At 38.4% G+C, this 16309-nt stretch overlaps 2 protein-coding genes across 2 annotated transcripts in view; one reads left to right on the top strand and one right to left on the bottom strand.

Moving 5' to 3' along the window:
* Positions 1-14304, top strand: part of LOC133624593 (RING finger protein 122) — a 29971-nt gene extending 15667 nt beyond the window's left edge. The window contains exons 3-6 of the mRNA XM_061988287.2: positions 1116-1158; positions 10081-10122; positions 10627-10709; positions 13539-14304. Coding sequence (XP_061844271.1) covers positions 1116-1158; positions 10081-10122; positions 10627-10709; positions 13539-13659 — 289 coding nt within the window. The 3' untranslated portion in view covers positions 13660-14304. The remainder of the gene's footprint in view (positions 1-1115; positions 1159-10080; positions 10123-10626; positions 10710-13538) is intronic.
* Positions 13411-16309, bottom strand: part of pdcd11 (programmed cell death 11) — a 44849-nt gene continuing 41950 nt past the window's right edge. Inside the window, exon 36 of the mRNA XM_061988286.2 lies at positions 13411-14726. Coding sequence (XP_061844270.1) covers positions 14555-14726 — 172 coding nt within the window. The 3' untranslated portion in view covers positions 13411-14554. The remainder of the gene's footprint in view (positions 14727-16309) is intronic.

Genomic DNA, 16309 nt, shown 5'->3' with positions numbered 1-16309 from the left:
ACTAAAACAAAACATGATCACACAGACATGACAATTTTGTATTATTTGCACAGCTATGTTAATAATTTTACGTAGAAAGAATATTTTCCTACTTTATTTATGTTATGTAATTCTGTGCTACTTAAACCGTTTATTTTCTGTGTTGTTAATACCCATCTTGACTAACTGGGTTAATCAAAGTGCCGCTGACTGTTTACAGGACAGTTGTCATTCACTTCAATTTCAGTGAATCTCGCTAAAAAAATATCTTTATATGTATACTTTCACCGAAAGATATATGGAGATATATATCGAATTTAAGTAAAAATATATCGAGATATACTTTTTCGTCTGTAACCCCCGGCTCTACCCGTGCGTCATCAATCAGACACCCCATACATTTGATTGTTTGTAGTGTGAAACATGTATATTGAACGACAAAACAAAAAATTATATTGCGTTATTTAGTGTAATAATGGATAATACACATGCGCAGATGCTTGAATTCCAGTGTTGGCACTCGATAGAGAAGTGTCTCCAGACTTGATTAGGACGTTAGCTAGCCGTTAGTCCTGCTAGTGGGACTCCAAGGAAACAAGCGAAACAGCGTCTTGTGCAGGCGTTCACACCTGTCGCTGTTTGTTAACAGCGGTGTGGTCTTTAACGCACGCGCCGAGGACTCCACAGAAGTGAAACGATGTAAGGAAGTGAGGTGACCGGCTGCATGAGCTCGGGAAAACTGAGTTAATGCCAGTCGGCCAAGTGGTCGCGTGGTCATAGATCTCTGGGGTGTGCGGGAGATGCTCTTCTGCCCTCACAAATGTGAAAGTGCTTGATTTGACATGCAGCAAAGCCTGCTTTTTAAATGTTAAATGTTAAGCGTGGCAACCAAAACCGTGATTAAAACTTGATTAATTGTGCAGTAATAGTCTGATTATTTGAGAAACTGACTGAATGCATTCAAATCAACAAAGGTCTAACATGCCTGCCTGTCTTCTAATCATCCTTAAGCCTTGAGTGGTGTTTTTCAGTTACACATGACAGTGCTCATAAGGTGCTATAATGCATGAATAGTAATCAAGTGTATTGTTTGTGTCTATAAAATGATGATTGTGTGCCGTTTGTCTCTCTGCCAGGTTGAAACAACAAGGAACAAGGGAGCAGTTCAGCTACAACGAGGTATATCACTGCCCTGTCTGTATGTGTTGAACTACACACTCTCTAAATACTACCACAGCATGTCGGGCTTTTTTAATTCAACCATGCAAGCCATGCAACCTAAGGCCCCACACCCAGAACTGACTTAGACCATGTTCTATATAGCATTACATACACTCTCATTTCAAATACTTCATTGATTGACAGCGTGAAAGTGCACCGCAGACCATCAGAAGAAGTGTAAACTAAATGCTAAGATTAGATTATCTTTATGATGCACCAAAAGAGTAATATGAGGTCAGTCATTTTAGAAAATATAAAGGTCATCTAATGCAGGCGCTCTCACTTCCCAACTGGTTTAGCTGCGGAACATACCATAACCCCTTAAAGGGTATGTTTGCAACTTGCTCAAAGTTAAAATTTAGAAAAAGATACAAATTAAATTGAATTAAAAGCCTTATATCATACTTGCCAACCTTGAGACCTCCGATTTCGGGAGGTGGGGGGTGGGGGCGTGGTCGGGGGTGGGGCAGGGCGTGGTTGGGGGCGTGGTTAAGAGGGAAGGAGTATATTGACAACTAGAATTCACCAAGTCAAGAATTTCATATATATATATATATATATATATATATATATATATATATATATATATATATATATATATATCCTGAAAATATGCAAACAAAACTGTGTTTAGATAATTGATACTTCAAACTTGCATAAATAAATATTAAGGTATATAACATAACTTGGTTTCTGAGAGCTTCAAAATATAATGAATAAAATGCTAAAGTTGTTGATAAACAAGCAATTATTTTAATAATTAAATATGGTCATTTTAAATGAATTATTATGATAATTTAAAATTAATTATTTCAAATATGTTTATTTTAATGTATAATTCTATGGCTGGATGTAATAAGGAGTCAGAAAAAATAAAATTGCAATAAATGTTGATGTTTTTAGCAAAATATAGTAACATTTTATTTAGGTTTTTTTTTTTGGATGGATGGATGGAAATATATTTATTTTTAGGTAAGATAAACATAATAATACAATTTATCTCTAGGCTGGATGATTTATTTCTTGTCACCCTGTTGTCCTCCCGTCGTGAAAAAAGGCAGTCCTCACTCAGGTCCGGCTGAAAATCGGGAGATTTTCGGGAGAATACTTGTCCTGGGAGGTTTTCGGGAGAGGCGCTGAATTTCGGGAGTCTCCCGGAAAATTCGGGAGGGTTGGCAAGTATGCCTTATATAAGTGTTATAATTAAGGCAGCACATGACGTCTATATGAGCTATAATAGCCTACTATCAAAGACTGAGGCAAATCTTCATTGACAGAAATGGTGTATTTAAATTTTTATTCTACACATTTTTGCAACATTGGAAATCATTAGTATAATGGAGGCTTCTCACAGGATGAGATAACTTCTGGAAATTACTGGCTCAGAATGGCCAAAGGTATAGATGTGTCTGTCTAAGTTTAAGGAAACGGCAGCCTGTCTTCTTCTAATGGATTTATTACAATCTTTGCAAGCTGGGTAACGTTTGCTGTGGTCTGGAACAACATGGCACACAAACAACTATGAGAAATGCAGCCAATATTACATACAGATAATGTGTCATGAGACATGCAAATATAAATGAAATACACAGAGAACATAAGTAAAGGAAATTAAATGAGCTCAAATGTACCTACAAACGAGGCATAATGATGCAATATGTACATACAGCTAGCCTAAATAGCATGTTAGCATCGATTAGCTTGCATGGATTGACCAAATATGCCTGATAAGCACTCCGGCATATCAATAAAATCAACAAAGCTCACCTTTGTACATTGACGCACAGCATAAAATGTTTGGTGGACAAAATGAGACAAAGACGGAGTGGCATAAAACACGTCTTTCTGTGGCAGCGTCGGAGAAAGTTGTACAAGTAAACAAACTACGATGAGTTCAAGGATCGCTGAAATTAGTAGGACAAATCGGTCCTTGCCAAATACTCTCATCAGTGAAGCATGTATAACAACAGTGGGATTTCTAACAATTAGGAAGGTTTGTGTCATGTTTGTTCTCGTACAGAAAATATATTAAAACATTTCCATTTTTACACATCTCTGAAAGAGGTCCAGGGAGCCTCTAGAGCGGCGCTAAAGAGCCGCGGGTTGTTGATCCCCGACATAAACAAAGCCGGTTCAAGAGACGCAAGTAAAAATTTGCAATCATGTTGTTATGATAGAATATACATTCAATGATAGCTAATATTAGTAACTAAACTCTGCCAAATGGCAATCATTAGCTGGCAACACACAATATGCCAGTGTGTTACATGGGGTTACGACAGAATTGAATGCTTACGAAGCAGCAGCACAACAATTGCAATCAGTCACTTTAATGGCAAGTGGCGACCTACATATTTTATATTTACTGAAAAGACGATGCCACATTGACTTTAAATTTATCGCTGTCAGTTGGCAATGAGTGAATTTTAGCGAAGTAGGAATTTTTAGTTATAAATTGACCGAAGCATAAAAAGAAAATTCAATGACCTTCTTAATATTTTTTTAAACATTATTAGAGTCCTCTAGAAATTAAATTACACTCCTAACATTAAACTTTATACTTGTTTTATCCAATATGGTAGATATAATAGAGACAAGACAAAAGACATATACTGTTCTGTAGTACATAAATAAGATATGCTATACAGTAGGTATGACAATCTTACAACAACTCACGATTCGATTCAATTCCGATTCTTGGGGCGTTGATTCAATTCAGCTAACAAAGATTCTTGATTCAAAACTATTCTCGCAATATAATATTTGGCATAAAAATGATCATAAAACGTTTTGAAACAGGTTACAAAAGCTCCTATTGACTGCTGATGTATGACGTATCCATAACTACAAAGGATCATTACGGAGGCTACACCACAGGTCACAAACCCCAGAACACAAGCCGTAATTATTTTCTTGGGGGGGGGAATTACCGTTAGATCGGGGCTTCACGATTATTCGACATTGAGGTTTTAATTAGTGCAATAACGTAACTGCAAGAGGCGAATGTTTTTTGTTTTTCTCCGTCGTCATTGGCTTTTGAGTGGCACTCTGTGCATTGCCCTCAGCATTTGAGCGGTTTTATTTATCAGTAGAGTTAACTGTAACCCGTGAGCCCTCTTTTCAGTTATTCACAATCTTTGTCCCGGTGGGAGGAGAGCGGGACGCCAGCTTTACACTCACTACTCGCGACTCGCCAGTGAGAGGTGCAACAAAAAAATAGGAGGGAAAAAAAAAAAGTGATTACAAAGCCAAATGTCCCGTTGTGGTAATATTTCAGCTTAGAACAGGATGGGCAATATATGCCCATCACCACGGACGTCATGAAAATAAACAAAAAGACAATGTCCGACCTCGTTTTACTGGGAAAAAAATGCACTTTAAGATGTTCAATATTTATTTAAGTTACATTTTTGCTTAGATATGAGAGTGCATTTTTTTTCTTTGTTTGTTTAGTATAAAAGTTATTTACCTTCCAATTACAGTGCAATGGTAAACAATTCCACAGTAATAATAAATACAAGTTTATATTTTTTCAAATGGTTACTTGCATTATTATTATATATTATGATTATTTTATAAACACTGTACAGTTGTATCTATTATTTCCTCAATTTAAGAGCATGATGTAGACCAGGGGTGTCAAACTCATTTTAGCTCAGGGCCCGCATGGAGGAAAATCTATTCCCAAGTGGGCCGGAACGGTAAAATCATGGCATGATAACTTAAAAATAAAGACAACTCCTGGTTGTTTTCTTCGATTTACTTTGGCCAAAAATAGAACAAGCACATGCTGAAAACGTACAAATCACAAATAGTCCTCTGGACAAAACACTGCAAGTTTGTTGAAACTTCTGAGGACATTGGTGCAGTTTCACAAACACAATAGGTTTAGACTTTGTCTCAGTTTATCTACAAAGCCAGGATTAAGTCACAGTCTTTCTGGGATTAAAACAAAAAACACAACATGTAAACTCTTGGAGGTATCAAGTACCTCCTTTGTCATGTCCACGTATCAATCCAGTGCTAACTCAACAAACCTTAAGAAACGGCGGTAAAAACTATTCAAAAGGGTTAAGTTAATTTTTCTTGTGTTTGACAGAGACGTTATGGGGGAGTAAGGGCACCAAATGACGACGTGTTCGAAGCAGAAGACATAAAACGGCAGGTTTTAAGTTTCATGTGGGTCGAGGAGGAGGAGCCACAGTCACCTTTTACTGTGTACCTCTTGCTTAGCCTCGGTATAAACCGTTTGCTTGCCAAACAGAATTGCTATTGTGACATCCAGTGGACACATTTAGAACAGCAGTTTCTTTCGTTAAAAAAAAAAGCAGCTTATTATAATACTTGGCAAACTCATCTCGCAGGCCGGATAAAACCTGTTCGCAGGCCGGGCCGTAAGTTTGACACCCCTGATGTAGACAAAAGCTTTAAGTCTGTCTGCATAAAACCAAATATTTTTTAAGTGAATTGTTGCGTATTGTTCTAATGTGGCACCTTATGACAAGAATATGTTGATTGACAGTCTAAAAGTAACATGTCTTGCTTCACTCGTTATTTTCACGGTTTTATGCATTTTTATGTGTAAAATGGTATATTGGCAAATCGAACAGCAATTGCAATTTTGGAGCAAAAAAAATCACACATACTTCAACAATTTCCTCAAAATCGTGCAGCTCTTTGACAGATTACAAAAGCTCCACTTGGCTGCTGATGTATGGCGTATATGTAGCAACGGAGGCTACACCAGAGGTCACCAACTCCTGGACACCGGTCGCAATTATTTGATTGATTGATTGAGTTTAGTTTATTTCAAACATGAACACACTTATAATATAATACATTACACATAATGTCATATAATTTCTCTTTACATCATGTCCGAAAAGGAGTAGGAAGAAGCAAATCCTTGGGAAAACAAAATTTTGTCAGAAAGCCCACCGTTTTTGCATGTTTATGTCTTTTTGTTTCATTGTGGTCACTATTCCCACTTTATTTAGCCTTCATTGAACGCACCATTGTTGTGTACTAGGAGACCAAGTAAAACTAATATCACCAAATGTGTTATTATCCGCGACGTTGGGCTTGTTTTCTAGTGAGTGGTTGCTTATTTGTGTCTACGTGTATCTCTCGGTTGTCTCAATAAACAAAAACACAAGTATGATAGGTTTGCTTTCCACGTCGTGTTTTGGTTATCGCAAACGCTCGAGTCATACAAGATGAGTGTGAGAATGAGTGACAATAAGTACAGCAAATATGAGAACAATTTAATAAAGAATGGGATAATTGATGCTCACCATGCAGATTCAATTTAGCATGCGAATACTGATAATGCTAAAGCAGGGGTCTCCAACAATTTCCAGGCCAAGGCCCCCAAACTAATAAGAGATGTAGCGGGGATCCCCCAATTATATATCATGTATATAATCGTGTTTTAAATCAAACTTGTCCAAAAGGTACCTTGTTATTGTGCAAAAGGTATTCAAACAATACAGTATAATAGCTAGCTGGCCACTAGCGCGCTAATGGCTAGTGCATTGTTGTTAATGTGTATTTAAATATATTTACCTTGGTTGAAAAAATAGTAGGAGTAAATTAGTAGTAGAAAATTTGCATACGGAATTAAAAAAAATATTGGGAAAAAAAAGTCTAATACCCCAATTAATAAATTGCATTACCGGTACATTACAATACCTAAAAGCATTGTGGTGATGCAAAAAGGTCTTAACTGTATCATATATGGTCCGTGTACCTTCCGTTCGTTCTATTTCCAATTCTGAAACGCAAGTCAAAAAATGTCATTAGGGCCGATTTTCGATTTTATTATTCATGGCAGATTTTAAAACGGCCAAAAAAAGGGTTGATTTTCATTAAAATAATGCCATAAAATTGAATTTTGTGCTGTTTTCCTTTTATGGATTTGAATGTTCCCAGATAAACACAAACATCAAAAAAAAAATTCACCCAAAATGCAAAAACGCATGGTTATCTGTGTGATGACAAATTGAACCGGAAGCAGTATTTTAGCTTTTCCCTTGCATGTAGCATGTTGTTAGCATAACAGTAACAACTTTTTTTAGCAGGAGTCTTATTGTCATTTTTTTTTAAATGTCATTAAATAATTGTCCAACTTTTGTTTCAGAAATTAAAATAGAAAAAATGGTCCGAAATGATTTTTTTGCACGACAAACATTGTACGAACGTTGAAAGAGCCATATTGGACCAAAAATACAAAAAACAAATCTGTCTGGAGCCCTGCGATGAGGTGGCGACTTGTCCAGGGTGTACCCCGCCTTCCGCTCGAATGCAGCTGAGATAGACTCCAGCACCCCCCCGCGTCCCCGAACGGGACAAGCGGTAGAAAATGGATGGATGGAAATCTGTCTGCAGCCGCAAAAAATGAAAAGCCTTATATAAGTCTTATAATGAAGGCAACACATGACATAAGTGTCTATATTAGCTATAATAGCCTACTATCAAAATGACTATATGTCGCAGGCTGAAGCAAATCTTCGTTGACAGAAATGTTGAAATTTATTATATTTATTCTACACATTTTTACAACATTAGAAACCATTAGTAAATCAGAGGCTACTCAGAAGGTGAGATAACTGGAAATTACTGCCTTTTAATGGCCAAAAGTATAGATGTGTGTCCACGTTAAAGGAAACGGCAGACTGTCTTCTTTTAATAGATTTATTACAATATTTGGCAAGCTAGGTAATGTTTGCTGTGGTCTGGAACAACATGGCACACAAACAACTATCTGAAATGCAGCCAATGTCATGAGACATGCAATACTAAATTATATACAAAGAGGATAAAAGTAAAGGATATTAAATGAGCTCAAACATACCTACAAATGAGGCATGATGATGCAATATGTACATACAGCTAGCCTAAATAGCATGTTAGCATTGATTAGCTTGCAGTCATGAGCTGACCAAATATGCCTGATTAGCACTCCAACAAGTCAATATAGTGGATATTTCTTATTGCCGAGAGCTCAAACCACTCGTAAACGTTTTTGTGTGTCTGTATGCGGAGTAAAACTATGGAACAAACTGTACTTACAACACAAGCAATGCCAAACTATTAATCGATTTAAACTATTATACAAACATGGGGTCTGGTTCAAATATAGAGATGAGGGGCCTTTAATTTGACCTGCTGCTATACTCTGTCTCAAAGTGTTAACATGGGCTCAATGTTTCCTTACCATTATTGCTATGTTGTCTATTACCATTGTTGGTATATTCATTATTTCTACATTGTTGATACAAATTATTGTTACAGTGTAATAATTATTGTTACCTGTGGTAATGCCACTATGACACAACATCTGTATTATAATCCTTGAACAAAGTAAGAGTGAAACTCATGTGAATAATCACTGAATGGAGAACTGGGGGTGGGATTAAATAAATGATCTTCTTCCCACTCCCTTTCAGGCTAAACTGGACATCTATACTTTACCTCTTGCACTATATTAATTTATATTATTATGTGTTGTCAACTTTGTACTTTTTTATGTCATTGCCTGAAATAAATAAATAAATGAAATGAAAATTAATAACATCAACAAAGCGTCCCTTTGTGCATTCACGCACAGTATACAACTTTTGGTGGACGAAATAAGACGAAGAAGGAGTGGAATATTGCACATGTAAACAAACTGCTGCATCACAGTCCACACTATGGTGAGTTCAAGAACCGCCAAAATTAGCAGGACAAAACGACGTTCACCAAACACTCTCATCAGTGAATCATACACACACACATATTAAACAGTGGGCTTTCTAACAATTGGGAAGGTTTGTGTCATGTTTGTCCTCAAACAAAAAACATACTAAAACAAAAAAAACATTTTTTTTTTACCCTATCTTTTTCCATTTTTAATCCGTTTTTAAAAATGCTCCAGGGAGCCACTAGGGCGGCACTAAAGCGCCACATGCGGCTCGACAGCCGCGGGTAGCTGACCCCCGGACTAGGACTACGCTGCAGGCCAAAACTGCACAAATTAGATTTTTTTCCAGCTGACTGTTTACACTACAAGTAAAATGTGATCTTTATCAGACTCCAGTGTAAACAAAGGAAGCTGACCACCCATCCATCCATTTCCTACCGCTTGTCCCTTTTTGGGGTCAGCTGCAGGAAGTTGACCAGATTCCGTAAATGAACAAGGAAGTCGCTACTACTACTACAAAATAAAATACAAGTCTACTACGATATTGATTGATTGATTGATTGATTGATTGAGACTTTTATTAGTGGATTGCACAGTGAAGTACATATTCCGTACAATTGACCACTAAATGGTAACACCCGAATAAGTTTTTCAACTTGTTTAAGTCGTGGTCCACTTCAATTGATTCATGATACAGATAAATACTATCAGATATTGTATTTAATGATGGTCTTTATGGTCGTACTTGAAGAGACACGTTTTGTTATGAGGTGGTACTTGTTGAAACAAGTTTGAGAGCCACTAATATAAACTTAACAATGAACAGTGGTCTACATAAGCACGACAGTAACTACTATCACGGTAGTTATAAAAAACTACGTAACAATAACACGTTATTTTGACAATTGTTTACAAAATGTTTTTTGGGAAGTTGGGAGAACTGAGGGAGACACTACAATACAATAAACATAAGTTAAAATACTTACAAACGAGAGACGGGGCCAGGCCATCCATCATCGTAATGGCGGTGACGCTAATGTAAACAAACACACTTTGGTCTTCTACGTTGTGCTTCAAAAAAAAGTACTACTTAGCTTTGTCGCCATCTCGTGGTCCTTGTAATGAATTACATTAATATTCCTGGCACTAATTATACTGTGTTTATGTGTGCTTCCGTATCCTCTTTCCCGTTTTAGGTGGTGTTGAAGGGAGCAAGCAAGAAACTAAGCCTTCTTGGAGTAAGTCCTTTACTTTTTTAAACCTTTAATTGTACGTGTACTGCATGAGTAGCTCTTTATAAAATTATTTTTTTTATGCCTGCATTTAATTTAGAGATGGTCTTTATGAAAAGCCGTTCAAAAGACCTGCTCGTTATTTTATTTTTTGTCATCAAGGAAACAATCACTGAAAGCAGTTATAAGATAAGGTGTGACCAATGAGCCAGAAAAGTAAATTAAAAATAAAAATATTTTGAAAAAATAAAAATACATTTTTGAGTGACGCGTAATGCGCATGTGCATAAAAACACGAACCGCGAATCGGTTTTCATTGCAGACTTAACAGAGCCGTTCAAAAGACTTGACTCATTCGCGAATGCCACATCTCCATTTTACATTTTACAGAGGTGTTAGGAAGTTTTTGTTTTTTTAATTAAATATTCATACAAACAAAGTGTTTTACAATAAATGCGGGATGTAACATTTGACTTTGTCTGACTTGCATTATTTTTGTGGTTTTGGCAGCAAACCTGTGCAGTGTGTCTGGAAGAGTTCAGGACCAGAGATGAACTGGGAGTGTGTCCGTGCTCTCATGCATTTCACAAGAAGTGAGTGGTACTAAAGTGAAAACATTGAGGACTTACTTGTACGTTTGCTATTTAGACACGGCGTTAGAGGATCTGCAACACTGCCATGTTGATCCCGTTACTATGGAGCCGTAATTAGTTGGCATGCAAAATGACTGGTTCGTCTTTTTTTCCCCCCTGAATTTTAAATAAACAAAACAGATTAAATTGTAATTCCACAAGACAAAAACTACAGAATGGAACACTATAAAGATCCTGAAGCTGTAAATGAACATGCATGGACCAATTTGACCTTTGACAATGGCTAACTAGACCATCTTGTTCAGTTTTGTGGCCACGGATTGGCTCAGCCACAGGCAGTAATTCAATTAGATCACGTTGTTCAGCTTCGTGGCCACTATATTGCAGGGGTGTCTAACTCGTTTTTATTGAGGGCCACATCACAGTTATAGCTGCCCTCAGAGGGCCGTTTGTAAAATTGAATAATATATTGCATAAGGATTTGCTTATGATATTGTAATTACACGATGATCCATCCATCCATCCATCTTCTTCCGCTTATCCGAGGTCGGGTCGCGGGGGCAGCAGCTTAAGCAGGGAAGCCCAGACTTCCCTCTCCCCAGCCACTTCGTCCAGCTCCTCTCGGGGGATCCCGAGGCGTTCCCAGGCCAGCCGGGAGACATAGTCTTCCCAACGTGTCCTGGGTCTTCCCCGTGGCCTCCTACCGGTCGGACGTGCCCAAAACACCTCCCGAGGGAGGCGTTCGGGTGGCATCCTGACCAGATGCCCGTACCACCTCATCTGGCTCCTCTCGATGTGGAGGAGCAGCGGCTTTACTTTGAGCTCCCCCCGGATGACAGAGCTTCTCACCCTATCTCTAAGGGAGAGCCCCGCCACCCGGCGGAGGAAACTCATTTCGGCCGCTTGTACCCGTGATCTTGTCCTTTCGGTCATGACCCAAAGCTCATGACCATAGGTGAGGATGGGAACGTAGATCGACTGGTAAATCGAGAGCTTTGCCTTCCGGCTCAGCTCCTTCTTCACCACAACAGATCGATACAGCGTCCGCATTACTGAAGACGCCGCACCGATCCGCCTGTCGATCTCACGATCCACGCTTCCCTCACTCGTGAACAAGACTCCGAGGTACTTGAACTCCTCCACTTGGGGCAAGATCTCCTCCCCAACCCGGAGATGGCACTCCACCCTTTTCCGGGCGAGAACCATGGACTCGGATTTGGAGGTGCTGATTCCCATCCCAGTCGCTTCACACTCGGCTGCGAACCGATCCAGTGAGAGCTGAAGATCTTGGCCAGATGAAGCCAGCAGGACCACATCATCTGCAAAAAGCAGAGACCTAATCCTACAGCCACCAAACCAGATACCCTCAACCCCTTGACTGCGCCTAGAAATTCTGTCCATAAAGGTTATGAACCGAATCGGTGACAAAGGGCAGCCCTGGCGGAGTCCAACCCTCACTGGAAACGTGTCTGACTTACTGCCGGCAATGCGGACCAAGCTCTGACACTGATTATACAGGGAGCGAACCGCCACAATAAGACAGTCCGTTACCCCATACTCTCTGAGCACTCCCCACAGGACTTCCCGGGGTACACGGTCGAATGCCTTCTCCAAGTCCACAAAGCACATGTAGACTGGTTGAGCAAACTTGCACCCTCAAGGACCCTGCCGAGAGTATAGAGCTGGTCCACAGTTCCACGACCAGGACGAAAACCACACTGTTCACGATGATCTGATACACAATTAACAATGCATTTCTTTTTAACGTATACTCTTTAAAAAAAAAGAAAAAAGATTTTACGCTAAAATCTGGCAACTGAGCTGCTAGATTTTAGCGTAAAATCTTTTTTTTTTTAGTTAGTCTTTACATGGTAGCAAACCTGTGCAGTTTTACTGCAAAATGTACAATGTTTTTTTCACAGCATATAACTGTAAAGGGAAAAATTGTAGTTGTTTTTTTTAAATCCACTGTCATTTTTACGGTGCACATTTTGATGGATAGCTTGCTTTGAGTCAAGCAGATAGATAGTGTTTATTTTAATGAAATACAAATATTTGGAATGTATAATATTTGATGCATTAAAGAAAGTTGAAAAGATATGAAGTTGCATGCAGTAGGCTACATGTATTTTTTTTGTCAATATAGAAAAAATAAATACATTCACGGTGGCAGAGGGGTTAGTGCATCTGCCTCACAATACGAAGGTCCTGAGTAGTCTTGGGTTCAATCCCGGGCTCGGGATCTTTCTGTGTGGAGTTTGCATGTTCTCCCCGTGACTGCGTGGGTTCCCTCCGGGTACTCCGGCTTCCTCCCACTTCCAAAGACATGCACCTGGGGATAAGTTGATTGGCAACACTAAATTGGCCCTAGTGTGTGAATGTTGTCTGTCTATCTGTGTTGGCCCTGCGATGAGGTGGCGACTTGTCCAGGGTGTACCCCGCCTTCCGCCCGATTGTAGCTGAGATAGGCTCCAGCGCCCCCCGCGACCCCAAAGGGAATAAGCGGTAGAAAATGGATGGATGGATAGTAAGAAAATGATGTGGCGAGCCTTGCGTTTTTAACCTGTGCTCTATTGGATTAAAAGAGTAAATGTGACTAAAGGGTATTTTAATGTATAAAAGGCTCTCATACTATTGAATAACATTTTGAAGGTTGTAGTTTTTTTTTATTGGTCTAGTGATGAAAATAATTGATTTAGGATTCCTACTGTGCAATCATTTATTTATCACGGTACACAGCGCCAACCAAGCATACAATAAAATATATAAATTGAGAACATTGTAGAGAAAAAAAAAAGTGTTTTAAGGTGACCCCTATTGTTTCTTCAGGTGCCTGCTCAAGTGGCTGGAGATCCGCAGCGTATGTCCAATGTGCAACAAGCCCATCCTCCGGCTCCACACAGACGGCCCGCAGGGTGCTGAGGCTCCAATGGAGCCGGAGGAGGTGTGAGCATGGCTGGGAGGATCGGAGCGGACTTTTCTTAAAAAAAAAAGAACACATCCATTTAAAACACGACTCGAGATGACCATCGACTCACAGGACATCTCGCAAAAATATCTGTTTATGATCCCAGATGGCCGTGATGCTGCTGACTTTTAAGCAATATTACAAACCGGGTGGAATTGACAGAAGATTTGGTATAAGATCAAAAGAAGGGATATTTTCTTTACAGCTTAACTCCCATAACACACTGCTCAGCAACAGCCTGACTGGAAAAGGGGCAACAGAGTTCTGCACTGCTGGACAATAGAACAACAGGAGCGGTGGTACAGATACTTCTTCCACCTCACGGGTGTTACCAACCCAGCCAGCACAAATAGTCCACACATTAACCCCACATGCATTTTACAATCAATACTGCCACAGTGTGGGTCGCTGAAACACTCCAGCAGTCAAATGGAAGCCTCGCCGTCTGGATGACGCAACCAGCAGGACGGATGTACGTAGGCAACATTTCAGATTGTGTGTCCAAGGAAGGTTTCTTTTGAAAGATGGATAGTAAACTAGCCTGTATGTATTGTACTAAATGTGTCCCTGTATATTGTTATTTTGTATTTGTTGCTTTTAAATAAAATGTCATGTAATGTATTGTAATAGTAGTAGATTTATTGAGTCACGGGAAAAATTCATAATGAAACAAATGTTAAAAGAATTGAGATGAAATGCAAAATGTTGGTTGGGCATTTTTGCTGAAGATATATGCACACGCTTTAAATTTTTTTTTTTTTTTTTTACAAAGGGTTTAAATCTTCAGGTTACAGCATTTCAGAATGTTGTCGAATCTTATTAAGAATGTGCAGGAACAATTCCCATCACATACAATATGAAATTGTACATTTGGTCTTTAGTGGAAATCATGTTTGCCTTTGCCTTCCACAAAAGCCACAGCCTTCTTTTTAACTGCCTCCACGCTTTGCGGCGTGCCGTGTTTCTTCTCGTACTCCAGGTAGCGCTTGAAAAATAACTTGATCTTCTTCGCCGACACACTCAGGTGGATGACGCGATCAAAGAGAGCCCTATGGGGAAAATAGAATAAATATTATATACAGTATATATAATATACATATTTATACACACAGTACAGGCCAAAAGTTTGGACACACCTTCTCATTCAATGTGTTTTCTTTATTTTCATGACTATTTACATTGAATATTGTCACTGAAGGCATCAAAACTATGAATGAACACGTGGAGTTATGTACTTAACAAAAAAAGGTGAAATAACTGAAAACATGATTTGTATTGTAGTTTCTTCAAAAGAGCCACCCTTTGCTCTGATTACTTTTTTGCACACTCTTGGCATTCTCTCGATGAGCTTCAAGAGGTAGTCACCTGAAATGGTTTTAACGTCACAGGTGTGCTTGAAGCTCATCAAGAGAATGCCAAGAGTGTGCAAAACAGTAATCAGAGCAAAGGGTGGCTATTTTGAAGAAACTAGAATAAGTAAACATGTTTTCAGTTATTTCACCTTTTTTGTTAAGTACATAACTCCACATGTGTTCATTCATAGTTTTGATGCATTCAGTGACAATCTACAATGTAAATAGTCATGAAAATAAAGAAAACGCATTGAATGAGAAGGTGTGTCCAAACTTTTGGCCTGTAATGTATATTGTCTATAATGTAACACACATATCATACTATATATATACTATACATCATTATATATAATGTAAGTATATATATATATATTATCAGGGTTTCCCCTAAACTGCTAAGATACCTGTGGCGGTGGGGGCGTGATCACCATGACATCATCAAGTAATTTGCAATGATATGATTTTCTTTTAAAAGACTCAACACATTTTTACATACATTTAAAACAAATCTGTTATGAATTAGTATTAACATATTATTTATAATTTTGCCATATTTTCAATTGTTGCTGCTTTTTGTACAATGTACTTTGTTGAGATTTTTTCCAGGTGTTTCCAGAATTTTAATGACTTTTAAAATTAAAAACAACTAGCAACAAATGTAGCATCTTCTGGTGTTATTATAAAACGTACTCCTTTTTAGAGACTCTTAACTTCTGTCCTAAATTCTGACTAAAGAAGAGCGCTGCAGCGAGCATAAATGTAACAATTACATCCACATTGCAGAAGTGTTGTGAGTCCGGAGAAGCGTGGACTCACGAGATGAAAGTTAAAAATAGCGTTCGGACTTTGTGATTTCTTCTGGGGTCTACAATATATTACTTTCATTTGTTTTCAAGTAATAATAAAAAAAATAAAATAAAAAAAAACTTACAGTGTGGCGGTAATAAAAATGCAGTGCCGGCGCGCCACATTCAATTACATTAAGGGGAAATCCTGAATATATATAAAACATATATATTATGTTATGTATACAATATATATATACATATATATCTTAATCTGCACACACACACGCACACACAACTAGCTGGTCAATATTATTACAGTCAAACATGTCTATGGCTGCCACAAACACTTCCTAGTGGAGAATAGCAGTGTTATTAAGGTTCGTACACTCATTAATCAATGACTTTTCATGACTTCTTCAAAACCTCACTGAATTTTCTATTATTGAATTTTCTAGTTATTTTATCTCAATGGCACCACCGAAAACAAATTAC

This window comes from Nerophis lumbriciformis, linkage group LG27, assembly GCF_033978685.3.
Source record: "Nerophis lumbriciformis linkage group LG27, RoL_Nlum_v2.1, whole genome shotgun sequence".
NCBI classification, from domain to species: domain Eukaryota; kingdom Metazoa; phylum Chordata; class Actinopteri; order Syngnathiformes; family Syngnathidae; genus Nerophis; species Nerophis lumbriciformis.
The sequence above is the reverse complement of the archived record's forward strand: the minus strand, read 5'-3'. Positions and strand labels throughout refer to the sequence as shown.